Genomic DNA, 18,950 nt, shown 5'->3' on the forward strand with positions numbered 1-18,950 from the left:
TTGTAGGCTATCTGTGACTGCAATTAACAAATATCTCCAACAGCGAGAATCATAGAATATCAGGGTAGGAAGGGAACTCAGGAGGTTATCTAGTCTAACCCCCTGCTCAAAGCAGGACCAATCCCCAACTTAAATCATCCCAGCCAGGGCTTTGTCAAGCGTGACCTTAAAAATCTCTAAGGAAGGAGATTCCACCACCTCCCTAGGTAACGCATTCCAGTGCTTCACCACCCTCCTAATGAAAAAGTTTTTCCTAATATCCAACCTAAACCTCCCCCACTGCAACTTGACACGATTACGCCTCGTTCTGTCATCTGCTACCACTGAGAACAGTCTAGATCCACCCTCTTTGGACCCCCCCTTTCAGGTAGTTGAAAGCAGCTTTCAAATCCCCCCTCATTCTTCTCTTCTGCAGACTAAATAATCCAAGTTCCCTCAGCCTCTCCTCATAATTCATGTGTTCCAGCCCCCTAATCATTTTTGTTGCCCTCCGCTGGATGTTTTCCAATTTTTCCACATCCTTCTTGTAGTGTGGGGCACAAAACTGGACACAGTACTCCAGATCCCTCTATCTGCTGGCAATGCTCCTACTTAAACAGCCCAAAATGCCATTAGCCTTCTTGGCAGCAAGGGCACACTGACTCATATCAAGGTTTCTCGTCCACTGTAACCCCTAGGTCCTTTTCTGCCGAACTGCTGCCTAGCCACTCAGTCTCTAGTCTGTAGCAGTGCATGGGATTCTTCTGTCCTAAGTGCAGGACTCTGCACTTGTCCTTGTTGAACCTCATCAGATTTCTTTTGGCCCAATCCTCTAATTTGTCTGGGTCCCTCTGTAACCTATCCCTTCCCTCCAGTGTATCTACCACTCCTCCCAGTTTATCGTCATCTGCAAACTTGCTGAGGGTGCAATCCACGCCATCCTCCAGATCATTAATGAAGATATTGAACAAAACTGGCCGCAGGAGCGACCCTTGGGGCACTCCTCATGATACCGGCTGCCAACTAGACATGGAGCTATTCATCACTACCCATTAAGCCCGACGATCTAGCCAGCTTTCTGTCCACCTTATACTCCATTTATCCAGCCGATACTTCTTTAACTTGCTGGCAAGAATACTGTGGGAAACCGTATCAAAAGCTTTGCTAAAGTCAGAAAAGGGACACTATATGCGGAAGACTCTACCTTACTAGAGGCAGTTTTTTCCCCAGTGTCTCTCTGATGGGTCTCACAAACATGCTCAGAGTCTAGCTGATCATCATATTTGGAGTCGGGAAGAAATTTTCCCCTAGGTCAGATTGGCATAGACCCTGGGGGGGGTTTCATCTTCCTCTGCAGCTTGGGACACTTAAATTAGAGTAAAAGGTGGATTCTCTGTCATTTGAAGTCTTTAAATCATGATTTGAGGATTTCAGTAACTCAGCCACAGGTTATGGGTCTATTATAGGAGTGGATGGGTGAGGTTCTGTGGCTTGTAATGTGCAGAAGATCAGACTATAATCACAATGGTCCCTTCTGGCCTTGAAGTCTGAGTCTATAAATGAAGGGCAAAAACGGGGTGACTCAAATTGAGTATTTTTTTCCATAGACTAGCAGTGTACGTGATTTGTAGATATAGACTATATTTTAATGGAAACAAATCAAATAAGTAGCAGCAGTTGCATCTCACCACCTTTCTAGATATTGTCAGCAGTGTAAGTACCAATCACGTTCTAAAACATTTTTTGTAGTAGTCTCTGAAACTAGGATTGAGCAGTAATGAAACAGGGCAAAACCCATCACCATGCCTTCTGTATATCCTGTCAGGAAGATCGCCATAAACTTACTGTGAAAATTCTGTAATGTTAGCCTTCAGAATTAGGTGTTTGACATAAGTTTACTGCTGGTGAAAGACGGTAGATTGACAGCCCTGGAGAATGAAGACATCTGTTTATCCACAAAACAGGTACAGCATAAACAGTACACATTTCCCCACATTTCCTGGCCCCACATTCCTCTGAACCTAGAAATAACACCCCTTGGTAATATGCACATGTGAGGGAGTTCAGCAAAAATTGGTTTTATTCCACTCCTTATACACCAGATCCAGTATTTGCAGTGAAAGCAGCTTTGTGGTGAACCATAACATTTTAGATAATGCAAACTATTTCAATTTTAATGTCTCTTTCATTATTTGACTAAAACAAACTGTGAATCCCAGCTGTGTTGTAATCCCACAAAAATGTTTTGAGATTGTCTAAGCTTCATCATGTGTAAAAATGTGCTTAAGGTCAGTGCAGGAAACAAAGTCTAATTTAAAGCAGATGGAAAGGCGGAGGAATAAAGAGTGAAGGACTAATCTCCCTTATTAAATGAAATGATTTATAAATTTAATTTGAGTTTGATGTTTTCCCACACCCCCTTCATTTTATGGTTAAATGGGAGGAATTTTTCCCACTGTATGTGGCAATCTTTAGACCTTAGCTGGACTACTGTGTCCAGTTCTGGGCACCACACTTTAGGAAAGATGTGGACTAATTGGAGAGGGTCCAGAGGAGAGCAACAAAAATGATAAAATGTTTAGAAAACCTGACCTATGAGGAAAGGTTAAAAAACCGGAATGTTTAGTCTTGAGAAAGGAAGACTCGGGGGAGAACCTGATAACAGTCTTCAAATATGTTAAGGGCTGTTATAAATAGGACTATGATTGATTGTCCTCCATGTTCAGTGAAAGTAGGACAAGAAATAATGTGCTTAATCTTCAGCAAGGGAGATTTAGATTAGATATTAGGGAAAACTTTCTAACTATGAGGGTTTCGTTTTGGAATAGGCTTCTAAGGGAGGTTGCAGAATCCCAGTCATTGGAGGTTTTTAAGAACAGGTTGAACAAACACTTGTCAGGGATGGTCTAGGTTTACTTGGTCTTGCCTCAGCACAGGGGACAGGACTTCATGACTTCTCGAGGTCCCTTCCAGCCCTACGTTTCTATGGTTCTATATTGTTTGGTACTTCTAAAATCTCATTTTCTATTTTATTTACTTTTACTTCCTTGGCTTTTGGTATTCCAGTCTTCTCTTTTGCATTTGTAGTGATTTTTTTTAATGGAGATTCTTCTTACTTTGTTATAAGCATATAAAAATTAATGTATTTTTACATAATTACTTTCACAATTACTCTAAATTCCCAAACACCCAACAAAATTAAATTATTTTGGCTGGAAGTTTCAATTTTTAGTAGAAAATTATTTCTCCTTGGTTTGAAAACATATAATGGATGTTGAGATATATTGCCCTTAGCCACCAGGCATTATTCTCCCCACTTCCTTTCCCATCAATCATTATATTGTTCTTGGAGGCAGGGATCAGAGCTGAAAGGGCCAGAAATCTCGTAAGAGTCTGCTTTCATGAGCTTTCCAGCCCAATTTTGCAGACTCAGGTTTAAGATTCCTATCAGCATCCAAAGCTTGGGATGCTTATGTCTCTAGACTCCAAACCTTTTGAGGTTCCCCCTCTCTTTCTCTCTCATTTTAAAACTAATATGACTATGTTCTTCATCTTTGTTGTCTGAGTAACTTAATGCTATAATTTAATAACCTAACATTAAATCAATGTGTTTATCAGCAAGCACTGCCCTAGTTCTTCAATCTCTCTGCTAGAGCTTTTCCCCATTCCTCTTATATTTTAGGTGGGGAAACCTGGTTAGTTGCTTGTGCAAAGTGACAAATGAGATTGCATGTTTCCCATTGAAATATATGTTTCTCCTTTAGGAATCTCAAAAGTAAACATAGGCAATAATGTTTATTTTCCTATGCAACATTTTTCATTAATAGGCACCTCAGGTTTTAATATATTGCTTTTTACAAAGATACTTTTTGTTTGTGTTTTCATTAGGTATCCACTTTTATTGTGCTTTTCTCTTTCCAGCTCTTATTTTCTTATACATTTCTGCAGCCTCTGGAGAGTATAGTGATTCTGTATTAGTTTTGTTGTTCTGTTAAAAAAAAATTGGTGACCTTTGTCTCCCCAAGGTAACATTCACAATTAAAATCTCTGTTTTCCTGTACATAATCCCAAGAAGTTTTTTCCCCTCTTTTGTAATGATTTCCTTTTTCTGTCTCTCAGAATAGAAAAACATTGTGTAGGGTGGTGTACAGGGTTATAACCCCGAGGAATGATGTGAAATTAGGCTGAATACAGTGGGATCTATTAATCTTCCTGATCTATTAATCTTCCTGAATACAGTGGGATCTATTAATCTTCACTTTCCTGAGGAGAGTGGGGAATCCCCATTATGGAAATGAGGGTGGGCAAGGGGGACATGCTTCCTTATATAGACTCACATGGAGCATCCCATGGCTTGAGGGAGGAGTTATGTGGCTCCTCACTGGTTAGACCTTTCCAAATATTTACTAGCTTGTGTGGAGTGATGTCATGTTTAGATGTTTGTTGTAATTATTAGAATTGGGAGCACTGGCTGTTGGGAGTCTGAAAGGACAGAAAACAGGAAGGAGGGGGAGGAGTTGAGAGGCTGGGAAAGAGCTACAGAGGGTGCAGCAGCAGTTTGGTAAAGAGGTTTCCACTTTGAAAATAAAGTCCTGTTGAAGCTTGTTAGTACCTTGCCTGGTTGATACAACATTTTGGTGATGAGGATGGATCTTCTGCCTCTGAACCCACCTGCACCCTTTCTGCAAAGCCCAGGTGAGCCTCCAATTGCTTTTGCTACCTGGATCCATATGTTTGAGACTTATCTGCTTGCAATCAGTGCTACAGAGATTTCTGAAGTAAGAAAGTGTGCTCTTCTAATCCACTGCCTTGGAGCAGAAGGGCAGCATATATTTTATACTTTTCCTCTGAGACTGTACTCTGCATTAAAGAATTTTTTTGTGCCCAAAGTGAATGTAGTAGCTAATCGCTACAGATTTTGCCAGTGTGAGCAGAAACCAGGGGAAACTATAATGCAGTATATTGCTTCCCTGAGGAGTCTAATTGTAATTTGTGACTTTGGGAATATGGCAGATGAGATTATTAGAGACCAGCTCATTGAGAAAACAACCATGCTTCATGTAACAGAAGGCTTACTTCTAGAACCACAATTTACACTAGAAAAAGCAATAACCATTGCTACTCAGATTGAGTCAGCTACAGCTGAAGCCAAAATAATGAGCATGGATACAGGAGGCACAGTCCAGGCTCTGACTCCTTTACAGAAAAGTTCACTACCACTGCAGACACACAATTGCAAGAGGAAAACTAATGAAAAACCACCGAATCAGCAAATTCAAAATACAGTAAAAGCATGCTTTCACTGTAGATCCCCACAACACCTTGCAAGCTACACAGGATGTCCGGCAAAAGTAGCTCAATGCAATCATTGCAAAAAGATTGGACATTTTGCTAAACTATGTCGCAGTAGCCAGTTCAATCAACAGGTGCATGAAGTTACAATACCAGATGTTACTGTGCTGAGCATGGACAAAATCACTACTGCACATATTCCAGAACAGATAAAGTGCACTGTAAACATTTCCGCCATACCCTCAGGCAAATCACACTCTATTCAGCTAATGTTGGACACTGGCTCAACAGTATCTATGCTACCTGATTCCATCTATCTGCATTATTTTAAAGATGTGCCTCTTACTGAACCCAAACTTCACTTGGTGTGCTATTTGAAAAACTATATTCCTGTACATGGCTGCCTGCCAGTAATAGTTACTTTTGGTGATTGCTGTGTAACTGCAGAGTTCTACATTGTCCATAAAGGCACTCCTATCCTTGGCAGAGATTTATTGGCTGCTTTAAATCTCAGGGTAGTTAATGGACGAAGTGATCTTCCTCAGCAAAGCATTCTTGCGGTACACACACCAGTTTCAGCTGGGACCCAACACCAGGTTGAGGAGAAACTCGGCTGTGCTTATGGGTTTCTGCATAAAGTTAAAATGCGGAATAATGTGATGCCTATATGACAGAAGTTATGGCACTTACCATTTTCAGTCAGGGAAGCTGTTTCAGAGGAACTTAGAAAACTTGTTCAAAAGGACATTATTGAAGAGATCGACTCCTCGGAATGGGTTTCACCTATAGTAATGACGCAGAAGAAGGGTGGAGGCATTCACCTTTGTGTGGACTTAAGGGATCCAATAGAGCTATTGTGATTAGCAGCCATACTCTTCCTCACATAGAAGTATTTGCAGAACTCCATGGAGCAAAGATGTTTTCTGCTCCTGATTTGCAGAGCGCATACCACCAGGTTATGTTGCATGAAGATAGCAGAGACCTCACAGCATTTATTACACATGAGGGACTATTCCATTTTAAATGTGTTCCATACGGTCTCACATCTGCCCCAAGTGCCTTTCAAAAAATGATGTCATTGATTCTGAAGAATCAACATGGAGTTCAGTGCTATCTGGATGATATTATCGTGTTTGGAAATACTTCTGAGGAGTATGATAATAACCTGCAGTCTGTACTAAACTGCATCAACACAGCAGGCCTCCAGCTCAGTAGGTCCAAATGCAAATTTAGACAAACTGAACTCTCCTTTCTTCTTCAAGTGATTGTTCATGTCCATTTCAAGCAGGTGTGTGCGTGCCGAGTGCACGCCAGCCAGAAGATTTTTCCCCTAGCAGCATCTGGGCACCTCCTGGGGTGGCACCTTCATGGCGCCCAATATCGAGCCCTGCTGACCCCCCCATGCCCTTAATTCCTTCTTACCGCCCGTGACGGCTAACTGGAACTTTGCTCGCTCTTGCAGCAAGCACCTTAGCAGTGTCTTTGTTCTTAGTGTAAATAGTTTTTCTCTATAGCTGTACTTATCACATAGTTAGTTTCCCCTCCAGGGGTATGCCCGGGTCTCCAGGGTTTAAATTCTGTGAGTCCTGTGGCAAGTTTATGCCCAAGAGTGATCCTCACTCGTCCTGCCTGCGGTGCCTTGGTGAGACTCACCAAAAGCACAAGTGCTGCATTTGCAAGGGTTTCTGCCCAAGAACCCTTAGGGACAGAGAGCAGAGATTGAAACTCCTGCTCATGGAGGCGGCTCTGAGACCGCAATCCAACCCGGGACCCAACGACCCGGCACTGATCACGTCCTCTTCGGTGCACAGTGCTCCGGTGCCGATGGCGCGCGAATCGGGCCAGACTAAGGATTCTAAAGCCCACTGGCACCACCACTCTTCGGGACATAGGGCGTCGGCATCAGTTCGGCACTGTTCTCTATCTCCGGTGCCGGTAAAGAAGAAGAGGCTGGTGAGGGGCCGATCACCCCCCCCCCCGAAGCCTAAAGGCCCAGTGCCATCCGCAAGTGGCACAGACCATGTCCACCTCGCTTCCACCCAGGGTCTCATTGACTCCTGCCCCGGCCGGGATCCAGTCAAGTCCGAACCCTCTCCGGTCCCCGGACCATCTGGTGGACATACAACCACCATCAACGCTGGAGGCGTTCGAGGCGCCAATGGACCTGATGCGCCTCCTGGTGCCGGCCTCCCCCCAAAGGAGGGACAAGTCTCCGGCAACCGCATGGCACCTGTTTCACTCCAGGGGCAAGCCAACCATGATGGCTCATCGGTCTCCATCTCCGGCACCGCCCGCACAGACGCAGGAAGCGTGCCACTCCCCGGAGTCGAGTCGTTGTTTGTTGGTGACCCACATTGCTCCTCCATGGTCTTCTTATTCGGAGACCTCAGAGTCGGAGGTAGACTCGGCTCGATCGAGCAGACTGTGCAGCAGAAGATCCCGGTCCCAGCGCAGTCGCCAACCAGACCCGGCACCATGGCAACAACAGTGGCAACCACCTGCTCAATGCCCTTTTGGACACCCTGGGCGTACCATGAGAGCAAGGTCCATGGTTCGTGCTCCAGAACGGTGTCGGTGTCCTCGGCGTTGTTTGTGCCACAGTCAGCACCGATGACGATGGCACCACCCTCGACCGGAGTGGCCCCACCGACTCACATGATTTCAGCACCAATGCCTCAGCTGGCACCGGCACGGGCTCCCCAACTGACGGCACCAGTGGAAGCCTCAGCTCCGTCCCTACCAACCTCAACGGTCTCGGTCCCACCGGTTTTACCTGTCCAGGCACCAGCTGCGATGCAGAGTTCTTCATCGGCGCCAGTTCCTCAGACTGAGTACTGCGTGCTGAGGGACCCTGGGGGGGGGGGGGGGCTGAAGGCAGTGAACTGGGTCACCTCCAGTTCTCTCTTCCTCGTCTTCACCCGACGAAGCGGTCACGGGGACTTCACCGGCCCCAGCTTTGGAGGACACCCAGGTTCTTCAACAGCTTTTGAAGAGGGCCTCCCAAAGCCTGGGGATTCAGGCAGAGGAGGTAGAAGAAGACTTAGACCCGGTCATAGACATCCTGGCTCCCTCCGGCCCATCCAGGGTTGCACTGCCATTTATCAAGTCAATAACTGAAACGTCTAAGAACTTGTGGCAAACCCCTGCTTTTCTGGCACCTATGGCCAAGAAATCTGAGCGCCGCTACTTTGTTCCCTCTAAAGGGTATGAACGCCTTTATACCCACCCTCCTCCGGACTCTTTGGTGGTCGACGTGGCCAATCAGAGAGAACGTCAGGGGTTTCAAGGCTCCACCTCTAAAAACAGGGATGCCAAGAAACTGGACCTGTTTGTCCAGAAGGTCTACTCCACAGCAGGTCTACAGCTTTGTATAGCCAATCAACAGGCCATACTAAGCCGCTAGGGACATAACACCTGTTCATCGATGGCAAAATTTACGGAGCTTCTGCCCCAGGAAGCTCGGGGGGAGTTCTCTGCACTTGTGGAGGAGGAGAAGTTGGTCTCCTGAGCCTCTTTACAAGCGGCCCTGGACACGGCGGATGTGGCCTCTCGCACTTTGGCCACTGAGGTGGTTATGAGGACAGGCTCCTGGCTACAGGTCTCTGGTCTTTCCCACGAGGTCCAACAGACCATTCAAGACCTTCCCTTCGAAGGTGTAGCTCTCTTCTCTAAGAAGGCGGATAAGAGACTTCACAGCTTGAAGAACTCGAGGCTACCCTTCGTTCGCTGGGGCTTCACATGCCTGCTACCCAGCCCAGACCGTTTATGCCTCAACCTGCTTCTCGTCCTTATCAACCCCAGAATCGACAGGACGCTCCGTGTAGGCGGAACAGGAGCACTCGGAGGAGGCAACGTCCCCCCTCTGGGCAAAACTTGGGCCAGCCTAGGGCCCCACAGGGCTCTAGACCACCCTTTTGAGGATACAGTCGAGGACGGCTTGCCAGTTCGGCCTTTGGATCCTTCCCATCTTACTTTCTCGTCCCGTCTATCCCCTTTCTACCGTGCCAGGTCTCAGATTATTTCAGACCGCTTGGTGCTGCGCACGGTAGAGAGGGGATATTCCATCCAATTCTGTACTCTCCCACCCCCCCAACGCCCTCCCCGTCCCTCTTCAGGGACCCCTCTCACAAGCAACTTCTGTGTCAAGAGGTGCAGTCCCTCCTCTCGGTAGGGGCAGTGGAGGAGGTTCCTCAGGAGCTAAGGGGCAAGGGTTTTTACTCCCGGTACTTCCTAATACCGAAGGCCAAAGGGGGCCTCAGACCCATACTGGACCTGCAACAACTCAACAAGTACATAAAGAAACTCAAGTTTCGCATGGTCTCGCTAACCTCCATTATCCCCTCACTGGATCCAGGAGACTGGTACGCCGCCCTCGACTTGAAGGATGCGTATTTTCATATCACAATAGTCCCACATCACAGACGCTACCTCAGATTCGTGGTGAACACAGACCACTACTAGTTTGCAGTCCTCCCATTCGGACTGTTGACTGCCCTGCGAGTATTCACAAAATGCATGGCAGCCATTGTGGCGTTCCTGCACAAGCACCAAGTACAGGTTTTCCCATACCTCGACGACTGGCTGATCAAGGGTTGCTCGATGGCCCAGGTGGAGGCTCAGGTCGAGTTAATAAGGAGGACCTTTCTCGAGTTAGATCTCCTCCTGAACGAGGAGAAATCAACTCTGTCCCCAGTGCAGAGGATAGAGTTCATAGGCACGGTCCTGGACTCTATTCAAGCCACACTCCTCTGATAGGGAGCACAGGCTGCACTCACTGGACGTGCGTAGGGCCTTAGCCTTCTACATAGAGAGAACTAAGTCGTTCCGGAAATCCGTCCAACTCTTCGTAGCCATGGCAGACAGAATGAAGGGCCTTCTGGTATCATGTCAATGCATATAGTCATGGATAATGTCCTGCATTAGGGAGTGCTATACCCTGGCAAAGGAGCCCACTCCGCAGATAACTGCTCACTCTACCAGGGCCCAGGCCTCCTCTGTGGCATTCCTGGCACAAGTCCCTGTTCAGGAAATCTGCAGGGCAGCCACGTGGTCCTCAATACATACATTTACGTTGCACTGTGCAATTACACAACAGTCCAGGGACGATGCGGCTTTTGGGAGAGCTGTGCTCTTTTCTGTGAATCACCTGCTTGGAATGGACATGAACAATCACTCGAAGAAAAAACGGTTACTCACTTTCTCGTAACTGTTGTTCTTCGAGATGTGTTGTTCATGTCCATTCCAATACCCACCCTCCTACCCCTCTCTCGGAATGGTCGGCAAGAAGGAACTGAGCGGGTGGGGAGTCGGCAGGGCTCGATATTGGGCGTCATGAAGGCACCACCCCAGGGGGCGCCCAGGACGACACTACAGACGCTGCTAGGGGAAAAATCTTCCGGCTGGCGTGCACGCGGCGCGCACACACCTGCTTGGAATGGACATGAACAACACATCTTGAAGAACAACAGTTACGAGAAAGTGAGTAACCATTTTTTCTGGGGCATACAATTTCACAGGCTGGACTAAAACCTGATCCAGATCATATCCTGGCAATTTCAAATGCTCCTCCTCCAACAGATTTGCAAACCTTACGTTCCTTCTTGGGTCTTACCTCCTGGCTTGCAAAATTCATTACCAATTATGCTTCTGTCATTGAACCATTACAGGAATTACTATGGAGAAGTTCAACCTTAGTGTGGACAACGGATGCACAAGTTAGTTTCGAAATGGTGAAAGACGTGATTGTACATAGTCCAGTACTTGCACTATTCAGTCCTGCATTGCCCACAATTGTAACTACTGATGCTTCTGATTATGGACTTGGGGCTGTTCTCACACAACTGCATGAGGACAACACGGAGAGGACTGTTGTATTTGCTTCAAGGACACTAAGTAATGCTGAGAGAAAATATTCTACAATCAAAAAAGAAGCACTTGCTTGTGTCTGGGCTACTGAAAAATGGAGAACTTATCTGTGGGGCCGCATGCTCAAGTTGCACACAGACCACAGCCCTTTGACGACGTTGCTTACCACGAAAGGACTGGGAAGAGCAGGATACCATATTGCTCGATGGTCTGCAAGACTATTCTTTTTCAATTATGAAATGGAATATAAGCCTGGAAACCAAAATGTGGTCACTGATTGCCTTTCTTTCCTGCCTTTGCCTTCACCAGATGGTTCACCGGAGAATGAGGATGTAGTGGTTGCGCTTATTACAAGCACTCTCACTGCAGTTACAAGAGAAGAATTTCAAGCTGCTTGTTCAGCATGTCCAATTCAACAAAAACTATGGGAATCTCTGAAAAAGAGATGGCCCAGTCACCCTAAAAACCTTGACCCAGTTTTGCTGCCTTATTTTAGAGTTCGTGATAAACTTTCTTTGTTTGATGGCTGTGTGCTCCGAGGTACACACCGGCTCCTTGTGCCAGAAGAATTACAGTCAAAACTCATACACCTGGCACACAATACTCATCAAGGAATTGTCTGAATGAAACAACGACTACGGGATCTGTATTGGTGGCCAGGGATGGACTCTCAAACTGAAGTACTCATAAAATCCTGTGTCACTTGCCAAATTCCAGATAAGACAGCAGTGGCATGTGCCTTTCCACTACAGCCTGTTCCTCTTCCTGAATCTGCATGGGAAAAAGTGGTGATTGACATTGTTGGACCCTTTGATACTATTCCAATTGACTGCCGTTATGTCATCACTTTAATAGACTATTTCAGTAAATGGCCTGAGGTAGTGTTTATATAGCAAATCTCTTCTTTTACAGTAATTAAGTTCCTCTCTTCAGTTTTTAGCAGGGAAGGTAACCCCAAAGAACTGGTTTCAGATAATGGTAGTCAATTTACTTCTCTGGAATTTGAAACTTTTCTAGCACAGAGGAACATTTTACACAGAAGGTCATCCCTATATTACCCTCAAGCCAATGGGGAAATCGAATGGTTTAACAGAAGTTTGAAAGACAGTTTGCAAACAGCTAAACTGGAAGGGTGATTGTGGATACCCTTCACTACTGATTTCTTGCAAGCATACCGGGCTACACGACATGCCATAACGCAAAGATCACCCGCAGAGTTACTGCATGGGAAACAGATGACCACTAAACTGAACATTGTTGGATTGTTAAAGGCATGACCTGATGCCCCAAACGAGGATGAGGTGAGAAAAGCAGTTGAACAGAACCAAGCAAAGTCTAAGGCTTTCACAGACAAGCGGCGGGGTGCTAAGGAACCAAAGTTTGAGTGTGGTTCCTTCGTTAGAATATGAAAACCAGGAATTTTACGCAAAGGGGACCATAAATTCACAGCTCCTCTTAAAATCATAGAGAAGAACGGACCTTACACCTATTGACTTTCTGAAGGGCAAGTATGGAATGCTTCTTATCTTGCACCTGCCTATGCACCAAGAGGAGATTATGCCAACACCCAGGCTGCATTGGATGACTTCACCGTAGTACCAACACAGCAAGACATTGCACTGGAACTGGGGATTGAGAGATGGCCTGTCAGACCCAGACGACCACCTGTCTGGACTAGAGACTATGTTATTTAGTATCTACAGTATTTTCAGTGTAATATTTCTGCCAACAGTATAGTGTCTTGTTTCATGTTTGTTCAATAATATTTATTTTAATTGGGAGAGTTTCTTCAGAGAGGAGGGAATGTGGTGTTTAGATGTTGCTTGTAATTATTAGAATTGGGAGCACTGGCTGTTGGGAGTCTGAAAAGACAGGAAACAGGAAGGAGTGGGGAGGAGTTGAGAGGCTAGGAGAAAGCTACAGAGGGTGCAGCAGCAGCTTAGTAAAGAGGTTTCCACTTTGAAAATAAAGTCCTGTTGAAGCTTGTTAGTACCTTTCCTGGTTGATACAAGTGAGCAGGCACATCCCAAGAGCGTAGTTCTTTTACTGATAACTGCTAAAAGTAACACCACTGTTTATCCGAAAAGGAGAAACAGAAAAGGTCATTCTTCCCAATGGAGAGCCACTTGTGTGGGGTATTGCCAGATGGGAATGGGGTTGCATTGTCTTGCTTATCCATTCACTCTTCTCCCAGTGATGACATCTGCACAAATCTTTTGTGAGGGCTCAGGGCACAGGTTTTTGGCGAAGGGGAAAGAGATGCATTTTGCAATGTTGCTTTGCACCACATGTCTTTTCCAAAAGCTCATTATTAGTTCTTTACCTGTCAATTAGGGAACACAGTGCACAGAAAATACACTTTTATTTACATGATTAGAATCATGTTCTTTGTTAATAAAACTCTTGAAATAGCAACACTTGACATTTGCCATCTTTCTTAATATAATACAGGTTTAATATGAGCTCATGTTGAGCTTGTGAGGAACATTGCTATAGCTATGAGAGTGTTTTCTCTTAAATTGGCATATGGTTCAAGAAGCACCACTAGAAGCTAGAGGGAAAATAGCAGAAGGAGAAACTTTGTGTGTTTAAATCTACATTTTTATTGAATTTTTGTGTGTTTTGAACTATGAGCCTTAAAAGCCTATTTTAAAAGGTTTTTGTCATTCATCGTTTGCCCAAGGAGGTAGCAAAGTAATCAGTTTTAAAACCTTGAGGATGGAAAAATGGTATACAGATGTGCTAAAGGGAGCAGGGAGAAGATCAAGCGGTGGCCAGCAAATCTCTCGGCCCACACTGCATCCCGCAGCCCCCATAGGCCTGGAATGGTGAACAGTGGCCAGTGGGAGCGGCGATCGGCCGAACCTGCGGACGCTGCAGGTAAACAAACTGTCCCGGCCCACCAGTGGATTTCCCTGATGCGCTGAGTGCCAAAGGTTCCCGATCCCTGTCCTGCTCAAATTCAGATTATAGCTATACCTAGCTAACTCTCATCAGCAACTACAGCAAATGATGGCATCAATTCTGCAGATACTTCAGTATGCTCTTAACTTCATGTGCATGAATAGAGTCAAGTGTGTAAAGTAATGCGTGTGCTTAAAGCCTTTGCAAAATCAGGGCCTGTGTGAATTAGATGAGCAAATGATACTATCATATCTGCTTCTGTTTTCAATTGTCTCTCCAAAATGAGCATGTTCTCACAGATATTGAATCTTTAAAGACTTTATTTTCAATTAGAAAGGCAAGCTGGAGCACTGCTTCTGCTGCAAGGCTTATGAAGAGCATAGCTGAGGGCCACCAATGGCAATCACAACACTTTCTATGCAAAAATGTGTTTGAAATAGAAAACCAGTTTTAAAATTATGAAAAAAGAGGCTCTTTCAAAGTTGTAGCAATTTTTCAGGTTTGTAAACCGAAGAATAAATTAGGGAGATTGTCATCTCAAACAAGTTGTACCCAGTGTCTCTGTGCAATCATTAATTAAAATAAACAACAAAAAATAATGCCCTGGACTCTGTGCCGGCTTGGATTCATTCATCCCATTCACTGCACTTTCATTGTGCATTCATGCAGCCAGACTAGTTGTCTGGCATCATGATGCTGGGTGCCCTCTGAATGCTGTTTGGTGATAGCCAGTTGGCACATTTCAGGCAGCATGCCAACTCCTGTCCTCACCTCCCTCATGTGTTGTTGGTTGTGTTTTAGTTTTAGTTTTGTTTTTTGTGCTGCAGCTTTCTGTGCAACTCCTAAAGTGCTTTGAAGATCTTAAATGTCTCACTCCAATCATTTCATTTGCTGAGGTTTTATTCTTTCTTTACGCAGTGATGTCTCCCGGACCAGCGTTGCTGCCCTTCCAACAAAAGGACTGGAAAACCTTAAAGAACTGATGGCTAAAAATACATGGACACTGAAGAAACTACCTCCTGTAAAGACTTTTCTTCATCTAATGCGAGCTGACCTGTCGTATCCAAGCCACTGCTGTGCTTTTAAGAACTGGAAGAAAACCAAAGGGTGAGTGTTAGCAACTTCGATTAAATCATATAATTAAAGAAGGATTAATTAATATTTTAATATATAATAAATAATGTCATAATTCTAGTTAATGGGTTTTGTAGCCATTTTTTAAAATTATATAGTAGTGCAGAGGGACAGGTTTCAAATTAATAAAAAGAAATACTTTTTCACAGAATACATAGTTAGCTTGTAGAACTCATTGCCACAAGATATTTTTGAGGCCAAGAGATGAGCAGGATTCAACCCAGGATGAGATGTTTTTATAGATAACAACAATATCCAGAGTTGGTATAGTAAGGATTTTAAAATAACCAAAAGTCTTGGAAGGGGCATAAAACCTTGTGCTTCAGTCAGCCTCTAACTAACTCTAACTCTAACCAAAAAGGTGAGGAGGACATTTTCTTTGTGGCCAGGTTATTCCATAATTGTCTTCTGCAAGGTTGCTTGCCTGTTCTTCTGAAGGAACAGGTGCTGGCCACAGTTGGAGACAGGGTACTGAAGTAGATGGACTGCAGATCTGATCCAGTCTGGCAAACCTATGTTCCTATAAGTAAAATTTAAACTTTAATGTAATTTGAGAGAGACTGTCATTTCAGAATTCAAGTTTAGATTTAAATGAAAACTTCTCCAAAGTTCAGAGCCAAGGGTCTTGCTCAGGCCAATCTCTGATACATGAAAAGAAAATAATTCCTATTTATAGAATTTATAGGATACCTATCATATCTAAACATTGGCATAGATAGTATATTAATGGCATTCACAGATGATGTTAGGTCATGGAGGAGTTTCAAACATCTTTGAGGGCAGAGAACTACCACAAAGGGATGTACAGAGATTAGAAACATGGGCAGAAAGAAACAAAATGAGATTCTCCTTTGAGAAAAGCAGCTCTAGTACATCTGGTGAAAGTCTGAAAGACAGTGAATGGGAGGGAGACGGCTGGGATGAGAAACACTGAAGGAAGTGTAGGGTGATAGCAGTCAGCAAATTCAATACACATTTGCAGAATGTTGTTGTAGTCAGAACATTGCTAATGCTATTTGGGGCTACATAGAAGCATTGCATCGTGGAGCAAGGTAATAATTAGAGCCCCATGTTTTTCGCAACTACAGAATAACACAAAATAAAACTAGAAACAACATGTAAAATGAAAAAACCCTGCAGTGACAATCTCAGTGACTCCTGTCCTGCAGGGCTTAGCCTGGCTCCCCTCGCTGGTTATTCTGACCTGGCATGTAAGATTGCAGCACCACTCAGATTTGGCCTGGCCTCTCCTCCATCATCATGACACGGGGCAGCCAGATAGTTACTTGCTTTTGAAGCTGAAAGAAACTCAAATGAAAGTGTTTCCCTTATCATACCTGTTGTATACAAAACGGAACTGCAAATTCCAGTGATTATTTCACACCTGTGCTCTTTCAGAATTCTGGAATACATGATGTGTAACCAGACCAGCAGTCACAGCTTTCGTAAGAAAAGATCCGTCAGTACCTTCAATGGCCCTTTTTACCAAGACTATGCAGAAGAGGATGCAGACCGTACTGACACAGTGTATGCTGAAAACTCCAAATTCAGGGATTTTCATGGCAACTCCCACTACTACATTTTTTTTGAAGAGCAGGGGGATGGAGATGTTGGGTTTGGCCAAGAGCTCAAGAATCCTCAAGAGGACAACATCCAGGGGTTTGACAGCCATTACGACTATACTGTCTGTGGTGGCAGTGAAGACATTGTGTGCACTCCAGAGCCTGATGAGTTTAATCCCTGTGAAGACATAATGGGCTATAAATTTCTAAGGATTGTGGTGTGGTTTGTGAACCTGCTGGCTATCCCAGGTAACATTTTTGTCCTCTTCATCCTTCTCACCAGCCATTACAAGTTGACTGTACCACGTTTTCTGATGTGCAACCTGGCTTTTGCTGATTTCTGCATGGGACTGTACCTTCTCCTGATTGCTTCGGTGGATCTCTACACTAGGTCAGAATACTACAACCATGCCATAGACTGGCAGACTGGGCCTGGCTGCAACACAGCTGGCTTTTTCACTGTCTTTGCCAGTGAGCTTTCTGTATACACACTGACTGTGATCACCCTGGAGCGCTGGTATGCCATCACCTTTGCTATGCGCCTGGACAGGAAGCTTCGCCTTCGGCATGCTTTGGTCATCATGCTGGGTGGTTGGCTCTCATGCTTTCTTCTCGCCTTCTTGCCACTGGTTGGAGTCAGCAGCTACATCAAAGTCAGTATCTGCCTGCCCATGGATACCGAAACACTGTTGGCTCAAGCCTACATTGTCTTTGTTTTAATTTTGAATATCATTGCCTTTATCATCATCTGCGCCTGCTACATAAAAATCTATATAACTGTGCGAAACCCTGAGTACAAGTCCGGAGACAAAGACACCAAAATTGCTAAAAGGATGGCTGTGTTGATTTTCACTGACTTCCTATGCATGGCACCTATCTCATTCTATGCTTTATCTGCCATTATGAACAAGCCCTTGATAACAGTCAGTAATTCCAAGATCCTGCTAGTGCTGTTCTACCCACTCAATTCTTGTGCCAACCCCTTCCTCTATGCTATTTTCACCAAGGCTTTCCGAGGGGATGTCTTCATCCTGCTCAGCAAATTTGGCATATGTGAGCATCAGGCTCAAATCTACCGGGGCCAGACAGTCTCAGCCAAAAACATCAGTAGTTCTTATGGCCAGAAAGGCAGCCGAGGGACAGGTCAGGACTACCATGACCCACATGATGACTATCACCCTGAAATTGTGATGCAAGAGCAAATAGTTGTGGAAGACTATATGCTGACTGTGTTATAGCACCTGAAAGCATCACAACTGCAGTGCAATCAATCAGATGGTAATTTACTGATCAAAAAAAAAATCCAGTGATAAGATACAATTTTTCCTAGTTGTTTTTGAGGAACATCTGTAGTGATTTTTCTTTTGAGTGAGCCATTCATTTGACTCTCCAATCTTATACTACTGTCAGTGTAAGAGAGAAGGTGCCAGTTATGATGACAATACTGGAAGCAAATATGAACACTCAGTATAAATGAGAAAGTGAACATATTTATATGAAATTTTAAACATTCATTCTTCTCTAATTGGCTAAAGGGAAAGGGAGACAGCATAAATTTAGGGGATACTTGTACAAATAAAATAGGATTTTTAGATTTATAATTAAAGTGGAGTTAATAAAAAAATAAAAATTATATAATGAATTTTTCAGGTTCTAGGTCAGATTAGTCAGGCTGGCTTGCTTGCTTTTTTTTTTTAAATCAAAAGATTTATTTGTTTTTCTAATTGCCAGTTTTATGAACTGGGTTCTTTCTGCTCCTATTATCATCACTTGTAAAAAAAAATTCGGCAGTTGGAATTTAATTTACAATTTTGTTTAAAATGTGTGAGGCAGAATAGAATCAAGCTGGCTTTCCCATTGCTCATGTTGCCTCACTAGGTCAAACAACAGTAAAAACCATTTTTAAAAATAAGTTAAAGAGCAGATAGTAAGGCTTTAACTTCTTTTTTCTTTGTGTGTAGGGAAAAACTTCCCGACTCTCTCTCAAATGGGGGGATTCTGACTTTTTTAGGTGAGTTTAGGGGGAGATTTATTTTATATTTCTTTTGAAACCTGTCTGTTCAGAATAATGGGTTCAGATCCCAGTTTTACGGATGGTGATAGTTACTTGCTTTTGAAGCTGAAAGAAACTCAAATGAAATTTTGATACTAAAAATTAACATTAGGGGAAGCAAATTGCTTGGCTTTTATCTAGTCATCTGAGTATAGTATAAG

The 18,950-nt window shown here is 44.1% G+C and overlaps 1 protein-coding gene across 1 annotated transcript in view; it reads left to right on the forward strand.

Annotated features, from left to right (window-relative positions):
- TSHR (thyroid stimulating hormone receptor) overlaps window positions 1-18,312 on the forward strand; it is a 238,141-nt gene extending 219,829 nt beyond the window's left edge. The window contains exons 9-10 of the mRNA XM_048855087.2: window positions 14,959-15,147; window positions 16,573-18,312. Coding sequence (XP_048711044.1) covers window positions 14,959-15,147; window positions 16,573-17,974 — 1,591 coding nt within the window. The 3' untranslated portion in view covers window positions 17,975-18,312. The remainder of the gene's footprint in view (window positions 1-14,958; window positions 15,148-16,572) is intronic.
- Window positions 18,313-18,950: the final 638 nt, after the last annotated feature.

Source organism: Caretta caretta, chromosome 6, assembly GCF_965140235.1.
Source record: "Caretta caretta isolate rCarCar2 chromosome 6, rCarCar1.hap1, whole genome shotgun sequence".
Lineage (NCBI taxonomy): Eukaryota > Metazoa > Chordata > Testudines > Cheloniidae > Caretta > Caretta caretta.